General features: G+C 53.1%; 9 protein-coding genes across 9 annotated transcripts; 4 read left to right on the forward strand and 5 right to left on the reverse strand.

Moving 5' to 3' along the window:
• Positions 1 to 1,193: 1,193 nt before the first annotated feature.
• Positions 1,194 to 3,134, forward strand: BBA_03210 (uncharacterized protein; the record flags this gene model as incomplete). The annotated part of the gene is made up of 2 exons (XM_008598307.1): positions 1,194 to 1,511; positions 1,566 to 3,134. The coding sequence occupies 2 exons, from the start codon at positions 1,194 to 1,196 to the stop codon at positions 3,132 to 3,134; spliced, it is 1,887 nt and encodes a 628-aa protein (XP_008596529.1).
• A 15-nt stretch (positions 3,135 to 3,149) lies between these two features.
• On the reverse strand, positions 3,150 to 4,868 carry BBA_03211 (serine peptidase, putative; the record flags this gene model as incomplete). The annotated part of the gene is made up of 2 exons (XM_008598308.1): positions 3,150 to 3,606; positions 3,676 to 4,868. The coding sequence occupies 2 exons, from the start codon at positions 4,866 to 4,868 to the stop codon at positions 3,150 to 3,152; spliced, it is 1,650 nt and encodes a 549-aa protein (XP_008596530.1).
• Positions 4,869 to 7,510: 2,642 nt separating this feature from the next.
• Positions 7,511 to 9,214, forward strand: BBA_03212 (phthalate transporter; the record flags this gene model as incomplete). Its single annotated transcript, XM_008598309.1, has 4 exons — positions 7,511 to 7,792; positions 7,864 to 8,110; positions 8,176 to 8,255; positions 8,327 to 9,214. The coding sequence occupies 4 exons, from the start codon at positions 7,511 to 7,513 to the stop codon at positions 9,212 to 9,214; spliced, it is 1,497 nt and encodes a 498-aa protein (XP_008596531.1).
• Positions 9,215 to 11,000: 1,786 nt separating this feature from the next.
• Positions 11,001 to 12,276, forward strand: BBA_03213 (putative aspartic protease; the record flags this gene model as incomplete). The annotated part of the gene is made up of 2 exons (XM_008598310.1): positions 11,001 to 11,286; positions 11,396 to 12,276. 2 exons carry the CDS (start codon positions 11,001 to 11,003, stop codon positions 12,274 to 12,276), a joined length of 1,167 nt encoding a protein of 388 aa, XP_008596532.1.
• A 994-nt stretch (positions 12,277 to 13,270) lies between these two features.
• On the forward strand, positions 13,271 to 14,146 carry BBA_03214 (uncharacterized protein; the record flags this gene model as incomplete). The annotated part of the gene is made up of 1 exon (XM_008598311.1): positions 13,271 to 14,146. The coding sequence occupies one exon, from the start codon at positions 13,271 to 13,273 to the stop codon at positions 14,144 to 14,146; it is 876 nt and encodes a 291-aa protein (XP_008596533.1).
• A 203-nt stretch (positions 14,147 to 14,349) lies between these two features.
• On the reverse strand, positions 14,350 to 14,838 carry BBA_03215 (uncharacterized protein; the record flags this gene model as incomplete). The annotated part of the gene is made up of 4 exons (XM_008598312.1): positions 14,350 to 14,462; positions 14,531 to 14,642; positions 14,709 to 14,726; positions 14,791 to 14,838. The coding sequence occupies 4 exons, from the start codon at positions 14,836 to 14,838 to the stop codon at positions 14,350 to 14,352; spliced, it is 291 nt and encodes a 96-aa protein (XP_008596534.1).
• Positions 14,839 to 15,200: 362 nt separating this feature from the next.
• Positions 15,201 to 15,710, reverse strand: BBA_03216 (helix-turn-helix domain-containing protein; the record flags this gene model as incomplete). Its single annotated transcript, XM_008598313.1, has 1 exon — positions 15,201 to 15,710. One exon carries the CDS (start codon positions 15,708 to 15,710, stop codon positions 15,201 to 15,203), a length of 510 nt encoding a protein of 169 aa, XP_008596535.1.
• A 1,673-nt stretch (positions 15,711 to 17,383) lies between these two features.
• BBA_03217 (DUF1479 domain protein) lies at positions 17,384 to 19,052 on the reverse strand (the record flags this gene model as incomplete). Its single annotated transcript, XM_008598314.1, has 3 exons — positions 17,384 to 17,706; positions 17,773 to 18,510; positions 18,608 to 19,052. The coding sequence occupies 3 exons, from the start codon at positions 19,050 to 19,052 to the stop codon at positions 17,384 to 17,386; spliced, it is 1,506 nt and encodes a 501-aa protein (XP_008596536.1).
• Positions 19,053 to 19,815: 763 nt separating this feature from the next.
• On the reverse strand, positions 19,816 to 24,144 carry BBA_03218 (microtubule associated protein; the record flags this gene model as incomplete). The annotated part of the gene is made up of 1 exon (XM_008598315.1): positions 19,816 to 24,144. The coding sequence occupies one exon, from the start codon at positions 24,142 to 24,144 to the stop codon at positions 19,816 to 19,818; it is 4,329 nt and encodes a 1,442-aa protein (XP_008596537.1).
• Positions 24,145 to 25,762: the final 1,618 nt, after the last annotated feature.

A 25,762-nucleotide genomic window follows, 5' to 3' on the forward strand; every position in this document is an offset into this window, starting at 1 on the left:
TGCAATCTGACATATCTTTTGCCTATGTGCCATGCCGTGAGAGAACATTCGAAAAGTTTAGGCCCACTACCATTTCCGTGATCAGGAATGCCATAAGCTTCGTATCTTGCGGTTGGCGCTCATCACCTCACCTGAGCAACTTTACGAATTCGTTATTCGTCAGGACAGATTGAAATCATGGCCATTGAAACACTATACATATTTCTAGACTACCTTGTTTTCAGCGGTCACTCGGGCCTTCAATCATGTTCTTTCCTCAGCCACACACAGTCGTGATCTGACAGCAAGCAAAATGCGGCAACAGCCGCGCCTGTCCCCCTTGTGAACCAGCCTGGATCAATCAAATCCTTTCTGCGCAGGGAAAAAAAATTTTTAGGCCAAAGAGGTACAGAACTTGCTTCTGGGGTCGAGCGGCCAGCCGATGCGTCGTTGTACAAGGAAGTACAGCAGACGGAAATTTGCAGTAAAAAGGAATATCGTTGCAAAACCTGCGCTCAATCCTATAAATATTGAAGAAATTGGCAATAGGGCAGTCGCATAGACGTCACACAGCCTACAAAACGCATACAAAGTTTTCGAGTAACAAAAGGCGGGCCGGCGCGGAGTAATGCTACCAAGCGTGCCCCATAGCATCGTCTCTACAAGCTAGTGTTGCTGACACAACATGAGCTTCATCAGCAGTATTCAATTGCCTTTGTGGAAGATCGTTATATATGAAGGGCGCGTGTTCGTATTGATGATGTTGGAGCTCAAACGACTTATTTGCCAGCAGCACGGACCCACTTTTGCATCGTCTTCTTCAAGCTGCCTCACAGCCCCTCGATCTTGATCGACTAACAATCTGCTTTGTTCTTGGTTGGTTTCCAGGATCACGATAACGATGGGTTTCAAATTGACGAAAGTGGCCCCAATGTGGCACCGTACTACTTGTTCTACGAACTACACCCACCAAGCGAGATCATCCCGCCTCATCATCCACCATTTCCACCCCAAACAATGCCCACTCTGATGCAGCACGCCTCGGATCACAAAGTATCACAGGGGGCTGTAAGAGTCCAGCTGGTTACGGCTCATGTGTCGCCCATCTCGTACCACGCAAACCGCATTCCTGCTCGCCCTATCGTTTCCCATCTCTACGCGCCGGTCGTCTCTGCAGAAGTCGGCGCTGTTCACGTCGACACATTATCATCCAAATGTCTTCCTCTCCGTCTATATATACACAGCAATCTATGTCCGCCCTACGAAATCGCAAAAGACCCAACCCAGACGGTACCGCACAAGACAGTCCTCCTGCGAAAAGGATCAAGTCGGACTCTGCGGTGCAGGTAGCCTCAAACTTTCCACCAGAGTTCTGGGACAGCCTGTCAAAAGTTTGGCTCACGTCTCGTGCGCTACGCGAAAAAGACCGGCGCAACAGTCTACGATCTCCTGCAGCTCCCATCATCAAAACAGCCGCAACTCTTGCTCGATTTGCGAGACGCGGTGGACCAGATCTTGGCCATCTTCGAGGAGTAGGCCTGATATAGTTATACCAACCTACAGACTGTTGACTAACCTCTAGCTAGTACCCCGAACCGGAGCAGACCGCAGAAATGAACCCCAATCGTTCCTCTGTACCATCGACCCGACGGACCAAGTCCACAAACGCAACAAACGGACCTCCCAAGGTCAAGCGATCCTCCGCATATGACAGAGATTTCGAGCAGAAACTCGTTGATTGTAGTATATATCCTAAAGGGCATGAGTTTTACCGCAACGATCTACCAGAGCCTGACAATTTGGATGACATTACGCGGACTTTATCGGCTCCCCGCGGGTCTCTTTCACCATCCCGTTTCGATCAAACAGCCTTTAAAACCTTCACACTAGCTAATGATCGGGTGCTCGCCGAAAACGTGGTAATGTCGGAGATACTACCAACGATACTTGGAAATCATAAATTTCCAAGCGCGGGCAATATTCCTTTCACTAATCTTGATACAATGACGGATGGGCGTACTGTTGATGCGGTGCCAGATTTATACGATGGACTCTACCCAGATCAAGTTGATCAGGCAATGCGGCAAGACCTCAATAAAACGATAATACCTTCGACTAACGGACGTGCCCCGATAGTGCCTAACTTCTTTCTAGAAGCCAAGGCTCCTCGAGGGGGTGCGGACATCGCAAAGCGGCAAGCATGCCTGGACGGTGCCCTTGGCGCGCGCGCTATGCATAGCCTTCAGACATACGGCGAGGAAACCCAAGAAAACCCATCCTATCACGGCAACGCTTATACATTCACTTCTACCTACCACGATGGCACGCTTCGGATATACACACACCACACGACTGCACCGACGGCGGAGGGACAACCGCCAGGGTACCACATGACGCAAGTCAGGGCATTCAACTTGACGGATACTCCGAAGTCATTCATTGAAGGAGCTACAGCTCTCAGAAATGCTAGGGATCTGGCTCGCCAACGTCGAGAGGGATTTCTTCAGGCAGCCAAAGCCAAAGTATCGCAACAACAGCCAGTTGCAACAGTGGAAAACAACGTACAGCTACAGGATGATCATCTTGCGCATGGAAGTCCCGAGGATTCAGAAACTGGGGCATGGCAGGACGCCCACGATGACCTTCAACAACACATTGCCGAGACGCATAGCGAAGTGAACGAAGAACATGATGATGCACCTGCAACTCCACAGCAGCAGTCCTCTTCCGATAGTTCGGATGATTCAGCCCATCATGCGACTGCGTCAGTGACAGATGATTCATCGAGGAGCTTTGTGTCTAGCTTCACTTCGAATAGTAACACGGATAGCACGCGGCCAAAACGTTCTCGACTTTCAGCTAGCTCGCCTACGCAAGGAAGCCGTTCGCCTAAAAGCCGATCGCGTTTTACTACCAATCGCAATGCCGCTCTTAGGGAGCCCGGTCCCTCTGAATCTGTTATCTCTTATTGGATACAAACGTACGGATATGAGGAGAAGGTCCTTTTCCGCAATCCAGAAGGCCAAGAAATAAAAACGGACCTGAAGGATTGGAAACAAGAAACTATCAATGGTGCCCAATACTTTTATTGGCAATGTCCCAAATCAGGACGGGTATTTGGGGCCAAGGAGTGGCCAGGGGTGGAGAAGAACTAGGTAAATGCAAGGTCCTTAAAATCCAGGGTGGGAGATTCCTCTTTGCTCGTAAAATTCATCCACCCAGGCGCTAATTATACCAATGACCTTTTGAGTTATTTCATGAAGCGGCTCATTTGCCAAGGTATTTCTCATGACGAGATCAGGACAATGAGCCGCCTTGGGCACCACAAAAACCGGTACTTCGGGCGTCGACTCAAGCGGACCGCCTGGTCTAAAGGTCGACGACACGCTCTCGGACAGCCAGGGATCGTATTCACCATTGACATGGACCAGCCTCGTCGAGTTGACATTGCTCCAGCCATCTGTACGCTGCACAATGGCATCAGTGGTGCGGCCGCGCTTCAGGCCGTAGCTGTACCCGTCCTCATCTGGGAAGAAGCGCTCGCATTGATCTCGCAAGGACTGCATGGTCACATGGCGGGAGACGAGACCTGTATCACCCGGAGCCGAAGCCTGCCATTGCTGGAAACTGCAGAGAAATTTCGGTCAGCTTGTGATAGCAATGACTCGAATTTACGAATCAGGGCATATGACTTACGGCTCATTGCACGACATCCACTGCCATTGGAGATTCCACTCATTACGAACACTGCGGTCAGTGAAGAAGGGGCTGTTTGGATTATGCGTATCCCAGCATTCGGTTGTTTGTGAATCATTTTTCCAATAGTCACCCCAATTTCTCTGGCAGCTGCCGGGAATGCGAACGGTGCGGAACCACTTTGCAAGACCGGCGACGGCAGCACATCTCCCGACACCATTTTCATCCGGGATATGGATTGCGCTGCCATTCTTGCCGCCCACGCCCTCAATGTAGTCGCACATGTCGAACAATGGTATTTTGTTGGGCGGTGTGGTAAATTGCGTACCTTGCCAGCTCTGCAGACCGTCGGCAAGAGCCCAGCCAAAATCATCATCGGCCAGACCCGACAGACCGAATTTTGCCTTGATGGCGTCTTTGCGGGCTTGGTCGCCTGAAGAGAGCTGTTTGTCGACATATTTGATTGCCAGCTTCATGTCCTTGCTGCAGTTGCGCGGCATGGCGGCCTCGATGGGGACATAGTACTGCCAAAAGTCGGCGATGGGCTGAACAACAGCAGACACGGCATGATAGGCCCAAAAGGTTCCCGGATGTAGCTTGTTGATCCAGGCGGCGAGGGCACCGGGATAGGAACCGCCGGTGAAGACCCAGGGTGCCTTGTCTGGATGGGATGTTCCATCCAAGTCAAAAGACAGCTTGACATTGCGGGCAAAGTATGTGGTGTCGCGCATTGCATTGTCGAGGGTGAGATGGCGCATATTTTTGGTCGTCATTTTGTCAAAGGGAGAGCTCTCGCCCCAGTAGCGGTGCTCGAGCACAATGGCGGCTCCCTTGATTTCTTGGGCAAAGGTGCCATCGAGGGTCAAGTTGGTCGTGTACCAGACCATTCTGTCAGCCGCCTGCTCACCGGGGCCCGACAGTACGATTGGTGCGCCGGGTCCGGCGTAGAATTCGGGATTGACCCAATAGCGCTGCTTAAAGGTGCCCAGAGAGGGATCATCATGGTCGATGAGCTGGTCAAAAGTGGCAGCCTCTATCGGGCAGGGCGTACCCTTTGGGTAAAGACCATAGCAATATTTTTCGTCGTGTAGTACTTTGGGCGAGGGCCTGAGCTGCTGGCCTCGCCGTCCGAGTGAAGAGGCCGAGGCGGTCACGGCCACTGCAGCGACGACGGCCAGGATGAATCGACGCATTCTGGCTAGCCAGAGATTTGTACAGCAAAAGTTGTACAGAATAAGACAGAAGAAAGAAGGAAGAGAGGAAACATTATTGAGCACATTCTGAGGTGGGGAGAATATATAGATTGTAGGTGCGTCAATATTATAGCCAGGCTTTATTGCTATTACGAACGGAAAAGATCGATTATTGTATTGTGCCTACCTATATAGGAAGGTAGCTTAAGGGCGATTGCAAATAGTTTGGGGCTTTGCATGTGCAATGATCCGCTTGCTGGGGTTAATCGCGGGGCAAGACTTGGTGGTTAGCCCTGTGCCCTATGCCCTTGAGCTTGGAAGTACGAGTGCGACAGTTGCTATAATTGTGCGCATCGATCTACTGTGGCTCAACAGTTTCAGAAGGTATGCATATTATTAGAACAAAGTTGCAACAGATGGATAATGCCGACGGCGAGAAGGGCTTGCGAAAGACTGTATCGTGGACATGCATACATGCATGCATGCATGCATATTGGATAGACCTTACCCACAATGTATAACGCTAGTTGGTTGGGTAAGATGACAGTGATTGGATTGTCCACTTTCGACGGGGTAAAATAAAACGCTCAAGTTCTGGTCCCCACGAAGTTGGTGACTGCACGACCATCCAATGTCTGCTTTTATACTTGCTCCCGGTCAAAAACGTGGCTACATAATGTAGCATTGGAACCAAGCCTGCAGGTATGAGCCCGCTATTTAGAGATGCTCCGTGACAAGGGCTTGATGGGATGCGCTTGTCTTGATCAGGTTTCAAATTGCGAGTAAGATATTGCAAAGGCCTCGAGATAACTCGGCCGAGCTCCGAGAGTATCAGATTTCGAGAGACAACGACGCAAGAGACGCTGGTGGTTTGGCGGTATGCACACGCGGGGGTTTATTGCGCCGTCTTTTTACGACATGCATACTCGAAACCCCTACTGCAATCAAAGAAACAAGAGCAAAGCATGGTCTGAACTGTATAGAAGTTGTGCAGATCTTGACATCCCTGCTCATTTGGATTGCAGATGTCTCGCCGGAACCATGCAGGATGTGTCTGTTTCTTTAGCATCGAGATTGCATTGCATGGAACTGGCACTGCCATTCATCTACAAAAGCCTTTTCGCATGCCAAGACCAAAGTCACAGCTTGGCGTGTTGTGTAATAATTTATAAATCAAGCTACATCGGACGTGTTCCGTAGGTCACATAGTGTCTGTGCTTGCCTTGCAAAACAGGTGGCCGACGTTGTGCTTCTAGTCGAACCCCCCCCCCCCCCCTCCCCCCTTGACCGGTCAATGTTTGCATGGTCTATTACTTGTCTGTCTCGCGGTACACAGACCACATGAGGGCTGCAGCTTCGAGACGAAACCACCATGGCGGGACAGCTATCTATTGCCTGCCTCTCCCCAGCTGGGCTGATCTGGGTTCGATAGCTTCAGCCACTGGTTCATGAATAACATTGCCATCCCGGACGAAAAAGACGGCAGTTCCGCCCTCGAATACAGCAACGACATCGACAAGAACAGACTTGGCCAATCAAGAAACAAAGAATACCATTGTCGGCCTCGGCTCAGTGCTGCACAGGACCCATCCTTGATGTCTCTCGTTCTTGGCAAACAAGTTGGCCAACCGCAACGGGGTACTAAACTAGCGACGCAACGACGGGAATGCCCCCAGATAAAATGGTTTTCCCATGGTGCCATGATGCATTTGCCATCTTGTACCCCACATCAGGCTACTGATCGGCGCGCGCCCTTGGCTACTTTTTGACCTTTGCTCCGGGCTGTCGGGCGAGTGTGGTGTTGGGGGTCCGCGGGCCAAGCTAAAGCCCGTCCAAAGTTTTTTGGGGGGTGGTAATGTGGCTTGTCACTAATTCACAGTTAGCTCGCAGCCATTATTTTTGCTTGGAGGCTCCCACGGCTTCTTTTTTTTTTTTGTTTCCACCACGGGGTTCAAGACATGGTGAGGGGGGCCCCCCTGTGGTTTTCTTTTAAATAGGAAAGTCGTGTTTCAGACGAGCCATGGGGAGATTGTGCAACGGTCCGAGATCAAGTTTCGATCAGCAGCGGTGAAAGCAACAACTTGGTCCGCGATAAACGTTTGCAGCGCCAAGCATCATACCTCGTCAGACTAAAACTAGTAAAAACTTAATAGCTAGCGTTGACCATGATGGCGCACGAAAACGTGCCCTGGCTTCGAATTTAAGCATATTATTACAGGCTTCCCCGCAATCTAAAGAGTCTAGATAGCGACGGGGGGGAGTGGCGCGGCCTATTCTGGGCCAATTCTGGGCCCTATTCTGGGCCTCGAGCTTCATGGCGTGTGGGGTAATTAACGAGAGAAAATGTCTTGCACCCGTCCGGCCGGCATCAGAGCAAACAAGCTATATTAAGACAACGCTGCTCGCCGCATCGTTCTCTGCGGCGGCCGAAACAGCCTCTCCGTTGTCTTTCTTCTCTTTTACTTGTTCTTCTTCTTTTCGCTCTTCCCTCTCTCTCGCTGCTTCCTCCTCAGCCTCGCCCTTTGTGCAGCTCTTGTGACCATCCTCCCCCCTCCCCCACCATCGTCAACAGTCTAGAAACAGCCCCAGAGCTCCCCCCCGGAAGCTCATCATCTGCAACTTACAAAAAAAAAAAAGAAATCATGTCGCAAGAGAGCATGCCTTCTGGGGCGCCGCCAGAAAAGGAAGCGCCCGACGTCTTTCATCTGGAAAAGCATGGCAGTGGGCTGGCAGACGGCGACTCGAGCGGCGACCATGTTGTCTTTACTGAACAGCAGCAGCGCGGCATCATGAAGCGCATCGATCGTCGCTTGGTCCTTACTGTCGGTGCCCTGTACTGCGTCAGTTTGATGGACAGAGTAAACATGAGCGCTGCCAACATTGCCGGCATGGCCAAAGAGCTGGAGCTTACTGGCTACCGATATGTAAGATGAAATTTTCGGAAAAATTTACTTGTTTTTATCAGTGAGAAAATTACGCTGACTGTTCAAATCAGGGCATTGCCAATCTCGTCTTCTTCGTCACATACATCGTCTTCCAGCCCCCATCGACCGTCCTGATTCGTGCCATTGGCCCTCGTCACCATCTTTCCACAATCACCTTTCTCTGGGGTGTCGTTACCTTGGGCATGGGCTTCACCAAGAATCATGCTCAAATCACCGCGCTGCGGGCTGTCCTGGGTATCTTCGAGGCTGGTTTCTTCCCTAGTGCTGTCTACTTGCTCAGCACCTGGTACACGCGATGTAAGGCCACATCCAGTAATTTTCCCTTTGGATTCTCGGCCACATGCTAACGGTGCATTGGACAGACGATGTCGGCAAGCGATACTCTGTCTTTTACATTGTAGGCTGCGTTGCCACGGCCTTTTCCGGTATTCTTTGCTACGGTGTAGGTGACTTTTTGGCGGCAACCTCGTTTCCCCAACCCATCATATACTAACAAGAGTTTTTCTTGCCCAGCTTATGCAACTAGACGGAGAAGCAAACCTCACAGGCTGGAGATGGATCTTTCTCGTCCAGGGACTCATCACCGTCGTCTTGGCCACGGTTGCCTACTGGCTCCTCGTCGACTTTCCCGACTCGGACCGCCCGACGTGGAAGTTTCTGAGCAAGGACGAGCTGCGGTGGGTGGTGTCGCGCATCCAGCAGGACCGCGGCGACTCGGCCATGTCCAAGTTTGAGCTGAAAAAGTTTGTGCGCAACGGGCTCGACCCCAAAATCTGGGCCTACGCCATGCTCTTCTTCAACACCACCACAATCACCTACGCCCTGGCCTACACGCTGCCCCTCATCCTCATGGGCAACATGGGCTTCACCGTCGGCCAGGCCCAGTGCCTCGTCGCCCCGCCGTACGTCTTTGCCGGCATCGTCATGTTTCTCAGTGGCTACATTGGCGACCGCTTCCGCTTTCGCGGCCCGCTCATCATCTTCAACATGGTGCTGTGCCTGATTGGCCTGCCCATCATGGGCTGGCACAGCAACGCCGGAGTGCGCTACTTTGGCGTCTTTCTCGTCACCGCCGGCGCCAACTGCAACGTTCCCACCGTCATGTCCTTTCAGGCCAATAACCTGCGCGGCCAGTGGAAGCGTGCCTTTTGCAGCGCCACCCTCGTTGGCTTTGGCGGCATCGGTGGCATTGCCGGCAGCCTCATCTTTAGAGAGCAGGACAAGAGCACGGGCTACAAGCCGGGCATGTATGCATGCATTGCATGCGCTTCCCTCAACATTTTGCTTGTTCTCTGCTGCGACTTGGCCTTCAAGGTTGCCAATAAGAGAGCGGACAATGGCGGCAAAGTGCCCGAGAGTCACGAGGATGACGCAGCCCCTGATTTCCGCTACACTTACTAGATGCAGATGCCATGGAGTTTTTGAGAGACTATAGTTTTAGTATTAGGCGGCGAAGCTAGACTTGACTTGTATTTAATGAAGACGACGTTTTCCTGGAATTGCATCATGAGCGGGGAAGTTGAACACATATTATAACTAGCGCTCGCGGGTTTTAGTGCCAAGGGACTTGGCTTACTCGACCGAGGAGTGACTCGATACGATGACCCTCTTTGTTCCCGAAATACCCCAGAAATGATGTAGACTATCCCAGATATTCTCCTTTGCCGGCTCTCTGGGCCGATACAAGGGGAATATGTAACAACTTAATGCGTCGGGTTCTTGAGACCCCGTCCACTGCTGGACCACTCCCACGTGAAGGCGACGCGAGGGACGACTAAATTACAAGTGAGCCACTGAGTCGACCATTGAGGAGACGATTTCTCGTGCCAATCCCAAAAATATACACAAGAGAGTGCATTTTTTATTCCCTAATGTTGTCTATGACATGTGCTGTAGAGTGCCGCCATTGCAAGGCTGTTGCTGAGTTAGAGGCTGAAGATGCCTGCCTTGCCGGATTCAATCAAAGAGCCTATAATGAACGGATAATGCGGTACAAGAATGACTAATTCTTAATTGTAAATATTGATTCCATATTGCGTGTTGAAAGGCATCATCCAGAGCCGGTTATTCCAGTGGCAGCAATGGTCGTGCGCACAGATTTTAGTGCGTGCGGAATCCTGCTGCATCCTGCATAGCGCCGATCCTCAAGTGCCGAAAGGTTTCAAAAGGCATTAAACGGAGGCACAACTCTTCTAACAGTTTCTGTTTTGAGCTTTCCACTTGCATAGCAACTGTGTAGCCGCTGTCGGTTGGACGGAGCAACTACTACAGAAATCTGACATTGGCCAAAGCTAAAGACTAGCGTCAACTGCCAATCATGTGTTGCTTATTCAAAACTTGAACACTAACTCAACTTGAATCCATAATGTGGTGAGAACCCCATCGGCCTAGTACTGTGAGCAAATATACAATAGACTGCATGTTGGCCATAGCCAACCACTTTGGCAGTGCGTTGAAGAGACATTACGGTCAACCTCGGAGCTCGCCGTTTCTGAAGCCGGCTTCTCATCGTCCCACCAGGGGCCGGGCTTGGCAACGCCATATCGGATCCGATAGACGTGACCAAGGGGGAGGGAGGGTTGGGCTATTTCTGGGGCTCAATGACAAAAAGCTTACATTTCCACGACTGTGACCCCATTTGCAGCAATACCTGCCTCTTTGGAAAAGCAAGCTACACCCATTGTCCCCTAGAGAATGAACCCTTTCTTGCGCCATAATTCGTCAGAGCGCACAACGAGCGCCGGGCGTCGCGTAACGCCACTGGGCGAGCTCCTGTCAGCAAATGTCGCGGCCCTTTTAGCAGACGTAGCCGACCCCCTCGAGATTGAGTTACCCGATTCGGCAGGTGGAAAAAAGGTACACTCTTTGAAGAGGTTGTACACACACGATCACACGCCAACCATTCTAACCGATTAGCACGCCACAGCAGTTGTGTAGATGCTATTCGCTTTGAACGGGTAGAACGGCAAAGAATGAGCATGCTCGAGATAATATCAAAGTAATAAGCTTTTTGGCATCATCATCATCATCACGAGGACGACTGAGTTGCTCTGATGAAGAGACGGGATTGTCTATAAAAGGGGGCAGCCTCGGCCGTGATTTTGAAACAAGAGAAGACATCAACACAACTTTCCTACACAACTACAAGAAGCACACAAATTACAAATAACTGAAGCTATTAGAAACCATGCGTTACACTTCCCTCTCTCTTCTCGTGGCCGCAGAGGCCATCCTGGCATCGCCGGTTGAGCGGGCTACCAAGCCCTCGGCCGTGCCTGTCAAGCACGTCGTCAAAGTCAGCTCCCCAAACGGCCTCATTGCAAAGGGTCTGGCCCGCATCAACAAGATCAACGGTGCTGAGAGTACCTTGGGAAACATTGACGCTTCTGGTCCTGCTGAAAATGACGACGTCAGCTACATTGCCTCTGTCGCCATTGGTAGCGCCAGCTGGGACTTGATTGTCGACACTGGGTGTAAGTGGGAACTCGAAAACGGACTTTCTCACCTCTTTTATGACTGCCCTATTTCTTTTTTTTTCTCTCTTTTTTTCTTTTTGCTTATGCTAACTCTCAAATCAAACAGCCTCCAACACCTGGACCGGCGCTCAGAAATCCTACGTCCCCTACTCCACCGGCAACGACACCGGCGGCACCGTCGGCGTCAGCTACGGCTCCGGCCAGTTCTCGGGCGAAGAGTACGTCGACAAGGTCACCTTTGCCGGCCTTACCGTCAAGTCGCAGTCTGTCGGCTCCGCCAAGAGCGCCGTGGGCTTCAACGGCGTCGACGGCATCTTTGGCCTCGGCCCCGTGGGTCTGACGCGCAACACCGTGTCCAACGCCGCCACCGTGCCCACGTTTCTCGACAACCTGTACAAGCAAGGGTCCATCCCGAGCGAGGTGCTCGGTGTCTACTTTAAGCCCGAGGCCGGCAGCGACACCAGCGACAACAACGGCGAGCTGACGCTCGGCGGTGTGGACAGCACAAAGTACACGGGCGCCCTCAACTACGTGCCCACGCTCAAGAGCGGCAGCGCGGCCGCGTACTGGGGCGTCAGCATCGCCAGCTTCACCTACGGCTCGACCGTGCTCGCGTCGGGCGCCACCGGCATCGTCGACACCGGCACCACGCTCATCTACATTCCCTCGGCCGCCTACGCCAAGTACCTGTCGGCCTCGGGCGGCAAGACCGACGCCAACACGGGCCTCGTCTCGTACACCACCAAGCCCACGGCCAACTTTGGCATCAAGATTGGCGCAACCACCTACAACCTGACCCCGGCGCAGTACCTGGTCCCCGCGAGCCAGTACGGCTTCTTTGGGCTGCCGGCCGGCAAGTACTACTCTTGGATCGCCAACGGCGGCACCGGCTCGGTCAACACCGTTATTGGCCAAAAGTTCCTGGAGAACTACTACTCCGTCTACGACACCACCAACGCCCGCATCGGCTTCGCCACGGCTGCCTAAGGGCCTCGGGAGCCAAAAAAAAGAATGGACTTGCAGAGATGTTGATGACAACTGAAATACATGTACCCGCCTGTATTAGCTTTAGCTCCCTGTCGATGAAACTGCTTGTCAAAAACTGACGACGATTCACGTGAACAAGATATAGGCTTTGCTAGAAGCTATACCAATATATTTACCAATTGCCACAAGTTCCTTGCACAAGCCTGCGTGCCTCTTAATGTGACTTCCCCCCAAATCTCAGAACGCCAGGAAGCACATGACACAAAAGTCATACATCTAGCCCAATCATTTCTCAATCCAACAATATCAGCTCAAAACTCTCTTGTTCCGTAGCATACTGTATTTCAATGCCTGAAATGTGCAGCACATGTCGGTCATACTCTCTGATTGTCTACACCAACAAACACCAAACACCATTACACTGGAAATATCAGAGACTCGCTCGTCAGCTGGACAGCCAAGTTCAGCCGAGGTACTCGGTCGGCAGAGAGCAGCAGCCTTTCCAGCTAGGGAATACTCTTAATTATCATATACTCCCAAAAAGAGCGGCGACCGCATTTCCAAAAGTCAAGAGGGCGCTGATCAGTAAAGTCATATCTCCACATCGCCCGAGAGGCGCACCTCTTGTTGCACTCATTTCGCCCAATCTGGCTACGCTCAATTTTCTCAGCCGCGCCAGACCTGCAAGCAAAATGCTCAACTCGGAAAAGTTGGAGACAAAGTCGGCAGTTGGGATTCTATAGAGGCCGCTGTCAATGATGTCGTATACTTTGGTATTTAAACAGGCCAGGGCGACTGGAGCTGCACGCGTCGACTCTTACAGCGAAACAGCGACCCCATTCATCCAACTGAATGCCAACATTGAAGCCATACCAAAACAATGACGAGTACGCAATTGAATTCCGATACTCCACGAGGGGCTATGAGCAGGCCACATCACCTGTCACTGCGGCCCGCGTCTCCGTCAGCACACAGCGCTGCACCAGCAGGAGCCATGCCGGCCGAGAACAGAGCGGCCTACGAAAAGATATTCATGCAAGAATGTCAGGGCAAGCCATATCTCACCGGTATCGAGGCTGCCATTGTTTTTCTCGACAGTCACTTGCACAAGCATGTGCTGTCGAATATATGGGAACAGGCAGATGTCACGCGCGATGGCAAATTCTCTTGCGATGAATTCTGTCTTGCCATGTGGCTGATAGATGAGGAGAAGAGAAATCATCCGTCCATGTTGCATCATCAAAACGCGGCGCAGATTGCACCTGCATATACCTTGCATGACTCAAATTCTAGTGCACAACCGCCAGCCTATTCTCAGCAGCCGCAGCACGGCCTGCAACCCATCCATCTCCCATACGGGGTTTCTCGACCTCCTGAGACGCTGCCACAACTGATAGCAGCATATACTCCACAACATGTCAGGAGGCGTGAGATGCTCGAGCCCTTGATCTGTCAAGGCTGCGAGACAGGCCTGGTACCCGGGGACATTGCATACTGCTGTGATGAATGCAAGCATGACGCAAGAACCATCTGCAAATCGTGCCATGACGGCGGCAAGCGCTGCCACCATGAGGTTGCTCCGGAAGAGTTGGAAGCCGGCAAAGACCTCAAAAATGAAGACCAAGACGGCGACTTTGGCTTTGGCCTCAAATGCGATGGATGCAAAGCGAAGCTCAAGCAGGGCATGCTATGCTGGCACTGCAAGCGCTGTTTCGATCCCAACTTCTGCAAGGACTGCTGGAGGCGGCGCGACAAGCGCTGCAAGCATGCCGTTCAGGACAAAATCCAGCTGCGCAGGGTAAAAAAGTCTTCAGCTACCGAAAAGATTTTGGACGGTCTTGAAACGGTCGGTGTTATTATGGGAGGATAGGGGCGGACCCCATTTCGATCGACGCATTCATGACAAGCCCGTACCGATGGTGCATTTTCGTCGTGGTTCGCATCATCATTTTGAAATTGGCTCGCAAACTAGAAAAGATGCGTCTGTTGAAGACCAATTCCAAGAATCATTTCCCAGACTTGGCCGCAATATGACATCATAGACCAGGCTTGACGATGAAATCCATAGCTGCCTCATTTGTGAGGCGTCTTGTCAATATCGGTCGGTTTGCCACGCGCTTGGTTACGCAATTCGTCGACAAAGTGCTTGATAAAGCTACGACCTCGGTCGGAAGCGTTGGGGTCCGCTATCAATAACTCGTTAGAAACAGAATGCGACAGACAGCCTTTACTGCAACGGTATCCTTTTGCGTACCGGTGGCCTCGCCAGGAGCGAGCGGCTCGTGTGGGTGGCGACCGTGTTGTTTCTCGTCAATGTACTTGTGAATACGGCCGACACCGCGATGGAAACCAGGACGACGAAGAATCTGCAACTTTGTTAAAATGCAAGGCCCGTGAGGGGGGAAGAGTCGTGCAGGGAGGTGGTGACGTACAGCAGCGACGATGCGATCCTGTGAGCCAAGTTAGCAAACGGCCAAATGAGCAGAACGAGATTCCCCGGGAATAAAAACGTACCTCGAATGCGTGGACTATACGCAGAGCCCAGACAAATGGGTGCGCCATGATGAGTCCTCAATTTTGCACGGGCTAACCAAGTTCACGTCTTTGCAAGGTTGACAAGAATTAACGCCAACGGCAGCCTGGCGGCTTCGGCATGGCACCTGGCTGACTAAAATCCTCGCCCCAGCATGGGCACATTGCTAGCAGCACAGCGGAACTTTAAGTAAATCAGCCACACAGGGCGTAAAAAAACATGTTGATATTTAAGGATTTCAATCAATTGACATGTTTCGAATAATCAACTTTTAAAACTTTTTAACTCGTCTCACGCCACTAGACTTGTTCAAGACGCCTTATGCAGGGCAAACATGGGCCGAAAATATATGGCCGTTATATGGCAGCCCCGCGTTGATTCTCACGTTGATTTAATAATCAATGTGCTTGCCGAGAAAAACGCGGAGAAAATCTACCTTGCCCAGGGGAACGCCCTCCTTGCGCAAAATATTGTAGATTGTGGTCAGGTGAAAGTAAATGTTGGGGATGGCGTAGCCGGTGCAGTAAATGATGCCGTTGGCATGGGCAGGCTTGCCGGGGCCGAGACCAAAAGTGAGGGGTACATTCGCGCGGCTGTTGATTGTCTCCCTGTCGAGCTTTGCGAGCGCGGCGCGGGCCTCGGCGATGCGCGCGTAAAATTCGGCAAAGCTCTTCAAGTCATCCTCGGTCTTGGGCGGCTCCTCGCCGACGAGGCGGCTTCCGAGCATGATGCTGCGGCTGGTGATGAAGTAGACTTGGAACGAGAGAGGAAGCATGTCCTCGTGGATGCGGGCCTGGAGGAACGAGGCCGAGTTGGGTGCCGTCTCGGCCTTTTTGAGAATCACGACCAAGCTGTCAAGGGCCTCGATGGCCTGGTTTATGGAAAAATCGTAAAAGTCCATGGTGACGGGTTGCGGTAGTGCGTTGCGCGTGTAAGTGAAGGATATCAAGTGCAGAAAATGTTGATGCAACGAGGCTTGGGATGATTAGGGCTTTTATATAAAACAAAATGACCAGTTCTTGCCTCTCAGACCCTTCTTCTCTAGCTGTTTCCCAGTCCTATTATACCCAGGCATCTGATACAAGCGGCTTATATGTAGTTGCCCCTCCTTTCCCTTCAGCCCGACGCTGGTGCCATCCACACATCACGGCAACTCCTCACCTTGTTAGGTTGTGCCACACTCCGTTTACTCCAGAAGCCCGCATAGTATTGCTAGCATCGTCATTGGGCAGCAGCAGTAGCACGACGTCGCTTAAACTGTGAATGCGGCATCGGGAAGACATTTTTGACTAATTGGAAGGACAAGGAACGTCGAGGATGGTCTCCCCGCAGTGGTTGATCAGGCGCAAAAGGGACCAGTCGGTCGTTCGGGGGCCAGCCTTGCTAAGCTGACATGGCTGACTGTTACAACTCGGACACTTGGAGCAAGCCGACCGGTCAGCCCCTTGTGTAGCACTGGTAGAATTGCCAATGAACCAGCTGAAAATGATCTGTTCGAGGCGTGTTTGTTTCACGAGGCGGCAGTACAGGATGTTGCTCGTCCTCGCAGACTAGGGGTTGCGATGACCGAGCTGTTGATTTGCTTGACACCACTAAGACCGGTAGATCTTGCTTTGCAAGTCTTGCTCTCACTTTCTCTCGAACAACCTGTCACAAGCTCTTTGGCTGATGAATATTCAGTTCTACGCCTAGCCTATAGCAGCCAGGCACAGTAGCTATGGACACTCGTGGTTCGTCGCCGGATCATTCGCTGGAACATACCTTTTCTGGTCTTAATTCACGACTCGGCCCGGTGTATAGTTAGACAGATCGGGGATTCTGTTCTCGCTTGATGGCCCCCGTAGCTGCAGATGCCTTGCATGACATGGTATACAAGGCCAGCCCACCTTGGAGCTCGCGACACCAGCGCCATGCTCGCATACGAATAGTACAATCAAGTCATCATAGTAGACTTCTGAGAGTGTGGAGCGGCTTTGCCAAGAATGAGCGCATTATCTTCTTAAGCGTAAAGCCTCTCGGGCTTGTCTTTATATAGCTTGTCGCCGAAAGGGTCACCAAAAGGACACACCATTCGCGACACCAGCTTTAAGCTTCATTATTATTTTCACATCGAGAATCACAACTCTGTTTTAAATTTGGCCGTTTAAAAGCTCACCCTCTCCCAATACTGAGACTCTCTATTTTTGCTGCCGTCCTCGCCGTGATTATGCCAAACTGCCCTCTTACTGATTGATATACTGCATGATTCAGCCCCCCCGCCGGGCTTGGAGGCGTCTCACACTTTCATTGCACAAGGCTTTGGCTGACAGCTGCGACACAACGCTGTACGAATCAAACGGAGGAGAATTTTGAGCACTTTACATTTCGAAAGCAAAGTCCGAATGTCTGCTATGGATCAGCCATTTCCAGCATGGGAACGGTCCGACGTGGACTGCTCTGCTTCTCCGCCAACCCGCTCGCCAATCACGGCCCGGCCCGGGCCCACCTCTCCGCGCCAGCCCTTCACTTTTCTTTCTTCCTCTCTTTTTTTTCCCACCTTCTTCCCTCTTTCCCTCCCTTGTTCTCCCATCCTCTTCAGAATCCAAGAATGCCATTCGCCTGGTCCACCGCCTCGCGCTGTCCCGCCGTCGCGTCCGACGCGGGCACCAGCTTCTCCAAGCCCATGGAGCGCAGAGCATCAACGCCCGCCCACTGCCGGAGCGTCTCCTCCATCGGCCGCCCGCTGTGCCGGGCCTCGCCCTCGCCGCCGGGAAAGTCCGGGCCCGGGATACCGCGGCGCCAGGCCTCGCGCTGCCGCGCGACGTACTGCGCATTGAGCGCCGTCACCGGGCAGATGGGTATGTAGAGCACGCTCGAGTCGGACGTGCCCTGGTGTAGCTTGTCGACTGCGTGGATTGCTGAGAGGGGCAAACATCTTGTTAGCTGTGATCCGTCGGGCGGGGGGCGGTTTTACGGATACTCACTGTCGCAGTGCCAGGCAACAAAGTCGCCGGGCTTAATCTCGGGGACGTGCACCATGGTCCGGTCGAGCTCCAGATGCGGATGCAGCGCGTCGGTCAGTTCCTGGCCATGTCCCGGGCTCGCGCCCTGCAACTCGCTCGTCATACCCTCCTCCCCCACCATTCTCCAGTTGCTCTCGTCCAGATACGCCTCGCCGCGGGCCGCCGCCCCCTCCCCCTCATCCACCGCCTCGAAAAACGGCCGCAGCAGCACATATGCCGTCGCGCGATGCATCAGCGGATTCACCAGCAGCGTGCCCTCGGCCGGCCTCGTCCTGCTCATGCTCAGCCACCCCTGCCACATGCGAAACATGCTGCACGCGCCGAGCCCGTCGTACAGGTTGCTCACGGCGCCGACGCGGCCGCTCGCGTCCCACGGGTCGTAGCGCTCCCAAGCGCCCGCAAACACGGCGTCGTAGACCCCACCGCCGCGCCCGTAGCCCTCTGGCTCCCATCGCTCGACGCTGCCGCCGTCAATGTGCGGGCCTAGCGCAAAGGTCGCGTCGCCGGGCTGCCGTATGCGCAGGCGGTCCGCGTACGAGAGCGGCGAGGCCACGGAAATGGGGCTCGCAGAGTCCGAGGCGTGCCAGAGCCCGGACATGAGATGCTGCTGCACCCGCATAAAGTTGGGGTGCGCGCGCGCTTTGAGCTGCGGCGCGGACCAGTATAGTTCGTAGACTTGGGGGTTGTCGGCCGGAAAGGCTGTCGGACGGTATTAGCAAGTCATGCATGATAAAACGACAACGCAAGAATCAGAGTCAATCAACTCTGATGCCAGTTGGGTGAGTAGCAAGTATACCTCTAGTCCACGGGTTCTTTTTGACGTATTCTTCCACTTCTTCCTTGTAAGCCCTGGCCTCGGCCTCGGGCACCACGCCTCGCACAACCACAACACCACGCTTCTTGATCTCGTCCTCGAGGCCGCGCACGCCACTCTCGAGGTTGGCAAATTCAATTTGCGGAACCACATCCGATCCCTTTTGCGCAATTGTCTCATTCTCTCTCTTCAAGTCCCGGAGCAAGCGGTTCCAGCTCTCCGTAATCTGCTTCTCCCGGCCGCGGACCAAGTCACACTTGAGCTGCCGGAAGCGGTCCGGCAAGGGATCTCGCTTGACGCCAGATAGGGAGACAAAGGCGTCAGAGATGTCTCCTTCCTTCTTGGAGGACCTTTGGGCTGCCGCTCCGCCGGCGGCAACGGTGGCCAGGCCGCGGCGTTGGGATTTGGTCACGCAAGATCGCAGCATGGTCTTGTATATCAGAGAACAATGGGAATAGAATGCAATGAAAGACAAAATATGGAACGATTGTGATGCTTAGATTGATCGAATCGCAATGCTACAAGCAAAGGAGTAGAGGTTTGCGGTCTTGCAACTTTGGGTTGCTCTTATACACAGCTCCGGCGCGGGGGTTCCCGATTAGGAAGTCCGCCCCCAAGCTCCAGGCCGATCAAGTTACACTCCGCACTTCAACGCCTTCCAGGCACTCATCAACAATACCTTGACGGTGTCAAAACTTTTGGGCTGCTTCGGTACACATGATAAATTTCTGCTTTACGCGTAAAAACATCAGCAGGTTAAACTGCGAATGAGGAGCAAAGCAGGAAAGCGTGCTGAAAGCATATCCGCAACGGATACGCGGGATTCTCATTCAAAAAAGTAGATAGAAAAGAACAAAATTGCTGCAAAACCAGTAGAAACCCGCTTTCCCAAGACAAATAACGATGCCGTCCTTTTTTTTTTTTGTACTTCTTTTCGCGCAGTATGCCCAGTGTGTATCATAACAAGAACCCTTTTTTACAAATGGCCACCGAGGACCGGAAACAAAAAAAAAAGCAGACGAGCTCAAACAGCCGATGCCTTTTCCCAAATGACAAAGTATGGCGTATAACAATGCCAACAGAAACACGAAAAAAAGTAAGAATAGGAATGAATTTCCGGCTCTTGTTGCAGAAAGAAGAAGAAAACGCCGCAAAATGCACGCGGCTTTCACGCTTGCAAAAGCCGCCCTCTACTCCGCCATCTGCCTCCGTTGAATCTTGCCTCGGAGGCCTTTGTTCTCCTCCTCCAGGTCCCCAAGGCGCTGTCTCGCCGCGTCCCTCTCTTGGTCTCTCTTCTCCCGCTCCCTGCTTAGCTTTGACTCGAGTGCCTTGAGCCGCATCATCAGGGACGTGTCCTTGGGGCCGCCCACGCCCGCGCTCGCACCCTCACTACCTCCCTTAGGCAGCTCAACGAGAGCCGCCGCGTCCGACCCGCCGGCCGAGGTCGGTGTCGCCTGGCTACTGCGGTGATGAGCCATCGCAGGAATGCGACTTTCTCTGGAGGACCTCGATCCTCCACGTTCCTTGTCGCGCTCGCCGGGTCCGCGGTGGACAGCCGGCGACGGCGAACCACCCGCGCTGCCGGACCTGGGCGACTCGCTGCCGGTGTGGTGCGCCGCGGCGCGCGCACGTACGCTCGTGGCCGTCTTGAGCGTTTCGTACTCAACCTTGAGCTTCTGGTATGCGTACTCGACGCGCGACAGCCGGCCCTTGAGCTCCTGCGACGTCATGGAGCCCATGGCGCCCGCCGCAATCTGCGTGCGTACCAGCGTTTCAACGCGGTCGAGCCGCTTGGTGCGCGACTCGAGGTTATTTTCCAGCGCCTGATACTCGCGCGAGAGATCGCGCTCCACCGAGTTAATCTTGGACTCGAAAGACTTGAGCATGTTCTCAATCATCTTGATCGCGGCCATCAGGTTCTTGGTAAAGCCTGGCAGGCGGCTCGAGACAACTTCCACGCTCGGCACGGCTTGCTTGTCAACCAAGGTGTGGCTGTGTGCCCATTCGCGGCCGCACAGGACGCTGAGGCGTTTCCAGAGCTGCAGCAGAAGCTCGTTGCGCTCCATCAGCTGCTCGCGTGCGTTCTGCTCCAGCGTCGCCAGCTTGCGTCGCTCCTGGCCACGCGTGCTTTCGAGCTCGGCGATGCGGACATCCTGCGTGCTGGCAGTGCGAGACAGATGCTGATGTGTCCGTTGGAATGTCTCAAAGTCAGACTTTGTGTGTCGATGGGCGAGCCTTTCCTTCTCCAGCAGCTCGGCGGTCTTCTGGCTTTCCAACCCGAGCGATTCAAGCAACGAGTCACGCTGCTTGATGAGGCGGTCTTTCTCAACGACTGACGCCTTGGCAAGGTCTAGTTCCCGAACAGTATTCTCCAAGTCTCGTTGGATCCTAGCAATCGATCCGAGGAGAGACGATCGTGTGCCGTTAAGATCTCCAAGTGTGACGCGCAAGTTATTCTCTAGTTCCTGCAGGCGCTCCTTCCAGGCAGTCGCCTCGACTTCGCGCGAAGACAAGCTCTTACGCAGTCTTCGGGCTTCATCTTGAGCAGAAGAGGCCTCGCGGTTTAGCTCATTAACAAACTGCTGTACCTCCTCCTTCTCCTGGTTCGCCACCATTTCGCGCTGCGCGCGCTCTTGCTGCAGCCGCTCGTCGAGTTCCTTGGCTCTGTCCTTTTCATCGCGCAAGCTTTGCTCAGCGTTGGCAATTGCTGCTTCAAGATCGCCGATACGAATCTTGTCGGCTTCCTGCTCCTCGCGCAAAAAGGCAATTTCGCCCTGAGAAGATTCTTGCTGCACCGCCAGACGACGGTTCTTTTCTAATTCTTCGTTGAGCTTCAGCTCGTATGCCTCCAGTTCGCGGTTGGAAGACTCGACCTCAGCCTCAAGCTGCTGGATTCGTCGAACCTTTTTGTTTTGTTCATCCTCCAAACCGACAAGTGAGGTGCTCATATCGCGCATCGCGGATTGTAAGGCGTCAAAATTTTCGGCGCGGTCGGTGAGATCAGCCTGCAGTGAATCAATTTCTCTAGCCCTTAGGGCGAGTTCCTCATCCATTGTGTCGACTTCTATCTGTGCTTCGTCACGCAGCCTATTGAACTCTTCTTCCAGTTCACCGTAGTCTTGAAGAACGGTATCGCGCTCAGCTTGCAGTGCCACCAAGTCATTCAAGGCGACATCGAGTTCTTCTTGCAAAGAAACGACCGCATTTTCCGCCTCGCGCTTTCCGGTGACCACCATCTCGAAATCGTTCATGCAAGAGTCCAGCTCGCGTTGCAGTTCTTGGTTGTGCATTTTGACTTCGCTCAGGCGATCTCTGGCTTCTGCCAGCCTGTCCTCCAAGTCTTCGCGCTCGGCATCCTCCACTGCGGTGGGCAGAGTACGGACGCTCACGTGGGAGGGAGACTCATAACGAGCGCCAGCTCTGGACGCGGAGCGTTCAAGAATACTGTCGGCGGTTGAGGCGGCACCACTACGGCCTTGCGAGATTTTGAGATCCTCAATCTCCTGCTGTAGACGATCCTTCTCGCGGTTGCGTGATGTCAGCATCGAAGTCTGCGCGCCGACTTCACGGCGCAATTCTGCGTTTTCATGGCGCAGCTTCTCGCTCTCTCGTCTGAGTTCGTCGACAAGAGTGCTAGCAGCGCTAAAACCAGCATTTGAGCTTTCTACATCTGCCGATTTGTTCGGCGAGATTGCACGATCGCGCTGACGTTTGGTAATGCTGTAGATGTTGGTAGTGTGGCCACTTTGCATGGCAGCCATTTCCTTCTTTAGCCTGAAAACCTCATCGCGTAGCTTCACATTGTCGTCCTCTGTCTGCTCGCGATGGGCGGTTTCCTGCTCTAGCAGGTCTCTCCAGACGTCTGCTTCTTCTTGACGATCAATCTTTTCGCCAGCACGCTCGCTAAGGCTCTTAACAATATCGGCAAGCTTCTTCTTTTCAGACTCCTTATTCATGCGTTCGCTTCGAAGCTTCTCAATCTCTGTAGCGTACGTCTCAACGCGTTCCCGAAGAAAAATGAGCTCCTGCTCGCGCTCCCAGGTTTCCTGTTCGTTGAGACGGCTTGCTTGGTCGTTGCTGGATCCACCGGTGCTAGGTCGCTCTTCGTCTTCCTTAATGCGCTTCTCGAGCTCCTTGACGCGTTTTCGTAGAACTTTGTTGTCACGCTGCAGCACGGCCAAAGTTGTTTTGAGTTCGACATTCTCTGAAATCATTTCCTTGACTCCTTCCTCTGATAGCTTGTCCAGACGATCGCTCAGGAACATGACCTTGAGTTTCAGGTCAAAATTTTCTTTTGAAAGCTTCTCGATTGTGCTGCTCTGCTCTTTGAGGGTAAGACTTTTGCCACTACGTATCGTGCCAGCGCCTGCATTGTTACTCGTCGGCCGAAAGGGGGTTTCCAGGCCAGATCGAAACTTATACTCCTTGGCCAGTGACTCTGGGACGTGGACGTTTTTCACATGCTGCGCGATGACGGTGTCTGTCGGGGCGGCGTTTAGGTTCTCTCTTGAGGGCTTGGGCGTTTTGAGCGGGTCAAATCGAGAGCTTTTAGCTCGGATAGGACTCTCGATCTCGGGCAAAGACTCTAGCGGCTGGGACAGATCACCAAAATCCTCATCCATGCCCATACCAGAGACGATGCTGCCAATGCTGACTGTGCGTGGCATCATGTGGCCCGGTAATGGTGGCCTTCCCATGGAGGGCATGACGCCACCAGACTGCAGCGCCAAATCGATGTCGTGGTTCGAGGTGAGATCACCGTCATCAAAGGACTCAGCGTTAGTGATGAAGGAAGAGGTCGAGGATCGCTGACTACCAAATCGGCTGCGCAAGTATTTTGGACGCTTGGTACGCAGCGCAAATCCTGGTGTGCTACCAGCATCAAGACGATCAGTCCGCTGAGATTGGGACCAGCGACTGTCATTGTGGTCCGCGCTCGAGGCAAACGACTCGTCGCCGACTGCGCCATTGTTGTCTTCTGTATCGGGTATCTGTAGCGTGGGATTGCTGGCCATGCTCACGGCGCGTGATACGGTGCGGGCAGCGGCGGCCGCAGTAGGGGACGAGTCAAATGCCTCAAGGTTGGAGGTGGTGTTGCTGACGGTGGTGGTGTCTGGCTCCTCGCTGTGGTGGACGGGCTGGAGGGGTGGCAGGTCGACCTTTTGAGGCGAGTCAAAGAGAAATGTGTCGTCGGTTGCGGGCTCGCCGTTGGAGGGGGCTGTTGGGATGGGAGAAAGCACCGGGAGGAAGCTCGACTCGACATCTTTCAGGTGCTGCCTCACAGCGGCTTCGGAAACGTTGTCGTCGGGAGCGACGGTATGGTCCATGGGTGCAGCTTCAAGGAAGCTGCTCTCAAAGCCCGTGCCTCGCCGTGGTTGTTGCGACGAGCGTGTCGGGGAGTCATTTGTAGCTGGCGCAATGACTGTGTGTGAGGAAGCGTTGGTATTGGGAGAGGTGCCGCGCATTGAGGTCGAAGGTCGCGACATTGAGCCGCCAGCAGTATCCGTCGAGTCAGCCATGTTGCATAGTGGACAATATGGGTAGCTCTTCGGAGAACAAGTTACTGGCGCAGACAGCGAACGAGGAAGGAAGTGGTTGCGCTGCGATGGTGGATGAAAGTGAATTGGGCGTCAAGGCGCGCGCAACGGTGTCGCGAGTAGTGCTTCGAAGAGGAGAGAAGTGCAGCGTTTTGGAAGCGTAAAGTCGTAAAGTCGTAAATACGGAGCGCATGAGTCTCGATTCAACGGAGGCAGAATGGCTATTATGTGATTTAAAATAGAGGCAGCGGCGCAAACTGGTGTAATGTTCCTGATGCTGGGGACAAGAGAGGATGGAAGACACCACTTTTCTTTTTTGCTAAGCCAGGACGCGACAAAGTGGACGGGCGCGTTGTGGATTCGCTGGCAAGCTTACCTTATGTAGCTAGGTACCTAGGTACTTTAGCAGCTTCGGTAGGTAGGTAGGTAGGTAGGTAGGTACCTGGGCATATAATCAAACACAGGGCTTCACGGATTACAGTGCCTCTAGTTTCTAGCAACAATTCACGGGTATTTAGCTCACTCTGCACAGTTGTCTCCAGGAAATTCTTAGCAATGCACGGGGAGTTTGTGGTGATATGCTTCGAATTATCTTGGGCCCACTGTACAAGTAAATGCGATAGCGCATTACAGACATCCGTCACAGCGCTTGTAAGGTGCTTTCGGGGCAGGTCACGGGCCGCTACAGGGGCCGCTGCAGGGGTTCGCTAACCCCCACAACCCATTAGGTAAGGTAGGTATAGGATCTCTGGTTGCCCGGACACCAAGCCAGTTCCCCCGACGTGTTTGAGCCACAGACATCTGTAACTGCAATCTACGATATTATTAGATCGAGGATAATTGATGAGCATACTACAATGATCTCTCGGCTCATGTATGCCCATCTCATTCTTGCCCGTCCAAAGACTTTTATGTACTTTGTATGCAAGTTGGGTGAGTACCACTGAATACATCATCGAGATAGGTACCAACAGCCTGGCATCAGCTTCCTTTCGTACCCCTAAGGTAATCGTTCAAACGCCAAGGTAGCACAACAGCATTCGTCAACCATCAATCCGCGGGGAAACTCTGTCGCAGACTAAGGATTATTGAACGTGCCATCTAGATTTTTTGTTGTGCGTCTTACTCAGTAACTGCTGGGTTGGACCCTGCTTCCCCGCGTCTGGCTGACGCTTCCTTGCAACGTCACTGGAAGCCTTCTCCGCGCGCGCTCTGCATGCATCCCCAACTTCATCTGCCTTTCGCCTGCGACGTACACCAATTCATCAGCGGCATAATCCTCGGTTCCATAAGTATAGTGGCCATCCTCTTCAGAGAAGAGCCAACGATACCGTCAGCAACGGCTCCGTTCTCAATCAGCTGTCGCTTTAGGCTTTGGCTGCTCTCCACACTGACGCAAGCCTTTATCTATGGGGCGGCGCCGAAACGGCGCTTCCTCCGACCAGAGGCCGTCAGCAAGCAGCTCCCCGGCAAATCTTCAAAGAGCGTTCGGTAAAATGCATCACTTCATTTCAGTTTTGCGTCCGCATTCTGAAAAAAGAAAACCGTCGTGATTTCGAGAAAGATTGGACAAGAGGGCAAGTGGTATATTAACTGTTGC

Source organism: Beauveria bassiana, assembly GCF_000280675.1.
Source record: "Beauveria bassiana ARSEF 2860 unplaced genomic scaffold BBA_S00007, whole genome shotgun sequence".
NCBI classification, from domain to species: Eukaryota; Fungi; Ascomycota; class Sordariomycetes; order Hypocreales; family Cordycipitaceae; genus Beauveria; species Beauveria bassiana.